General features: G+C 29.3%; 1 protein-coding gene across 1 annotated transcript in view; it reads right to left on the bottom strand.

Annotated features, from left to right (window-relative positions):
* The window catches only part of LOC108774145 (pentatricopeptide repeat-containing protein 1, mitochondrial), a gene marked incomplete at its 5' end in the record, with an annotated part of 4,851 nt that extends 1,641 nt beyond the window's left edge, over nucleotides 1–3,210 (bottom strand). Inside the window, one exon of the mRNA XM_018540178.1 lies at nucleotides 1,985–3,210. Coding sequence (XP_018395680.1) covers nucleotides 1,985–3,210 — 1,226 coding nt within the window. The remainder of the gene's footprint in view (nucleotides 1–1,984) is intronic.
* Between the last annotated feature and the right edge of the window lie 793 nt (nucleotides 3,211–4,003).

The raw sequence follows: 4,003 nt of genomic DNA, 5'->3' as shown, positions 1-4,003 counted from the left end.
ATATATATATATATATATAAGAATAATCATCAAATACTTCGTGTGCTGGTAGAGCGGATTAAACTAAGTTGAAAAATCCTCTAACATGTATTTTTCGCAATAGCTAACAAGATATTAATTATTAAATATCACCGAATATTGGTTTTCAATAATTTTTTATTCAAGTACTATCAACTTTACAAAAAAATAAGTAACAAAAATTATTAATTTTATTCTTATAAAGTAATGAAAAATTTATGAAGAATGAAAAATTCTGAGAATTTTTTCATGTTGGGAAAAATACTTGTCGAAAAGAAAATGCAATACTAAAAGATTGATAATAAATTCTGAAAAGATTCTTAGAGTTCTATGAGAAGAAAATAAATAATTTTTGTCTCTGTGTTTTTCTATAAAGTTGATAGTACTTAAGTAAAAAATTATTGGAAACTAATATTTAGCGATTTTTAATAATTAAGTCTTGTAACTATTACGCAAATTGCAAAATGGTAGAGGACTTTTTAACTCAGTCTGCTCTATCAGCACGCGAAATATTTTCTAATACTTCTAAGATACCCCGTATATATTTTAAACAATTAAATTTCTAATATAATCTGGATATTTATATACATTATTTATCATAATATACAGAGACAGGCAAAATAATATTGAACACTTGAAAAATACACCATTTTATTTTACTACTTGTTTTATTAATAAGAGATTGGCAAATTACTAATGAAATGTTTAGATTCTTTTAGTAGAACTACTTCCATTTGCTTATATAAACAATATTAAAGGAGGATATTTTCTCTTCTCATTCTATTTTCCAAAATTGCCCTGTTCTCAAAAACTTTAATATCTTTTCTGGCCAATATAATTATCTGATTTAATCATCGTTTATAGTTTTCAAGAGCAGAATGAAAAACAGATTTCTTCCTTCAATGTCTTCCAAGCAATTGGATGTTCTGTTAGATGAATGGTGTAATACTAGATTGTAGTTATACCATTCAAGCAAAACAATATATGTATAACTCTAAGTCGAAAGTAGAATCTATATTAAAGACAAATGGTAGACCAACTTCTCATTAATAAAATTAATAATATATTTCTCAAGTATTCCTATTATTTTGTTTATCCCCATGTATCATTTAGATCATTAAGCATGAAGTATCTATATATTAAAAAAAAAATGGACACATATACTATTCGATAAAGTAAAATTTCAGCATTGAGAATCTGTTTTTTTTTTTTTAATTACGTTATGACGATTTTTAATGGAGTTATGAATAATTAAAGTCTAAATAAAAATATCTTATTTAGACCGTGAGAATTTTAGACTAAATACCGATGAGAATAAGCCATTTACGGTCAAGCTGGATGTTTCTAATATAATTTTGTGTGAATTTATATACTATATATGTAGATCCTTAAATGCGCGCCGAAATTTTTTTCAGACTTACAACACAAACTAATAAACTACCGCAGTACTGTCACGAGTTAAATTGACTAACAATCTAACAATTTTTTATGCTCGTAGCATCTTTGATCTTAATAAAAATGCTTCTTTTATTTAATTCGTGATAACTGAGTAACAAATCTTAGGAATAATTAAAAAAAATTGTCTTGTAGGAAAAGTTTAGAGTTTTTATGTCAGAAAGTTTATGTCAGAAAAATTTATTTTAAACATATGATATATATATATATATATATATAAGCCCAAAGTAACAAAAAATGTTCATTTTATATGTCCTGGTCATAGCTTTTTATATATAAAAATTACTAAACTCAAAATCAGCAGTCTTTTGAAAATAGAGATTTTTAGCTTTAAAACTTTTTTTAAATGTAAATTTCGTTCAATTTTAACAAAGTTACGAGTATTAATAATAATATATAAAAATTAGACATTTCATACTTACTGATCTAATACTGAGCTATTGCATTTAAATACTTTGATATGTGATGATCCAGTGTAGTGCAAGTGACCGCATTCATCCATAATACTTACTTTCGCAGCTTTATAATCGAATCGTACGCTGCGCCTTTTAATGAGCATATTGAAAAAGTCAATATCCAGTTTAATATTTTTCTCCTCTGCAGTTTTGACGAGTAGATTCTCAGCGGGCACCGTGTTCGGAATTAAATTCAGGAGTAACGTAATAGTTTTGATATCAGGTTTAACACCATCGTTGGACATTCGATTTAGAAATCTTTCAAGACCACCAAATAAAATCAGACGATTGTTGACCAAAACGTCATTCAAATTTATCGATTTTTGTACCTCTACATCAGTATCGCGTTGCATAATACTCTGTTCTTTTCCCATTGGTAAAAGTGTGCTCAACATAGGTGGAGATGCCAGCAGATCAGGCTTCTCGCCTTCCAACAATGAAACCTTAGTCTGGTTAAATCCTGAGAGAAGAACATCGTTGGGCTTTAAATTTCCCAAATTTGTATCCCTGATCGCTCTCAGGAGAAGATTATATGTAGTCAAAGATGGCTTGATATTTTTCAAGCGCATTAAGTGCCACACAATTAAGGCATGTCGCAGGCCAGTCTCCTTGTCAGAAATTGCTCCATGAAACAGAGAGTTGTAAGTGATCTCTCCGATAGGAATGCGTCTGTCTCTCATCTCGTCCGCCAGCTGGAAGGCCTCAACGATCTTACCGTGCCAACTGTACGCCTTTACCATGACATTATAATGTGTACTGTTCAGTGGAAACTGTCGATCATAAAGAAACCTTCGCAGCCTATTGAGATGCTCCAGAGCTACTTTGCTTTTATCAGATAAAGCACACGCGTTGAATAGACTAGTGTAGGTTCCCGCGTTCGGCTGTAATCCATACATCTTTGCCTTGTTGTACAGACTAAAGCATTGCTTTACGTCGCCCTGTTTGGCAAACGCACACAATAGGAGATTGTACAAGTATATCGTGGGCTTGTCTCGATTCTCTTTTATCAAATCGAGGACCTGCAAAGCAGAATTCACATCGTTTTTAGATATATACGACTTGATCATCTTAGCATACTGGCCCAAGCTGGGCTTCAGTCGACGTGGAACGCGCGCTTCTGTATCCTGAAATTTTTCCTCTTCCTCCTCGCGCTCGTCCATTGGAATTCGCTCGAATTTTCTGCCTGAGATGTCTCCAAAGACATCCGCATTCCTTGGAAGCTTTTCCACACAAAAATTGTTGACTAACAGCTGCAATTTGCGCTGCAATTGCTCATTTTTGGCTGCACAATAAATATATTAAATTTGACTTTGTATAATAATTTAATATTTATTATATAATATAGATGTTTCTTAAATTCTTTGTGGTATATCGCTACATTGATAGAAAAGTTCATAAAAACACCTCAAAATCACCAACTTTTCAATAAAAATTTCAAAATTCCTTCTAAATTTTAATTAAAAGTGAATTTAATTAAAACAAACATTTTATATATATAAATGAAAATATTTGTATTAAAAAGAAAATTCGTTATTATTTAAATATCAATTTTTTAAATACTGAAACAAATTATTATAAAATATAAAATTATAAACATAGAGCTAGATGGCAATAATCTTCTAGATTAATATTTAATTAGGTTGATACAAAAATAATGGTTTTTACTATTTTAAATTTTGAGGTTTTATTCTCTAATAAAGATATGTTTGATTATGTTCATATTGCGTCTATTTCAAATGTAGATTCCACTTTGTTAATTATGCTAGTAATTTTATTTTTGATGTTAACTTTATGATTAATTGTTATCATTATTATTAAATATGGAAAAGAAGCAATTCTAAATTTTTTTAAATATAAATTTAAATTTTGTTTTAAAACAGTGAAAATGATTCAAAGAATTAATGAAATATTTGACTAGGAAACAAATGGATATCTCATAATGGATACCAAAAATTTCATAACAGAAGTGAGTCTTGAAAATGAAAAGGATTGGGGATAAATAATTAAAAATGACTTTAAAAGCAATTATTGAAGTAGATCTATTAAATACCACTCAAGAGAGAGAGAGAGAGAGA

The sequence above is a fragment of the Cyphomyrmex costatus genome, unplaced genomic scaffold (genome assembly GCF_001594065.2).
Source record: "Cyphomyrmex costatus isolate MS0001 unplaced genomic scaffold, Ccosl1.0 scaffold2359, whole genome shotgun sequence".
Taxonomy (NCBI): domain Eukaryota; kingdom Metazoa; phylum Arthropoda; class Insecta; order Hymenoptera; family Formicidae; genus Cyphomyrmex; species Cyphomyrmex costatus.
The sequence above is the reverse complement of the archived record's forward strand: the minus strand, read 5'-3'. Positions and strand labels throughout refer to the sequence as shown.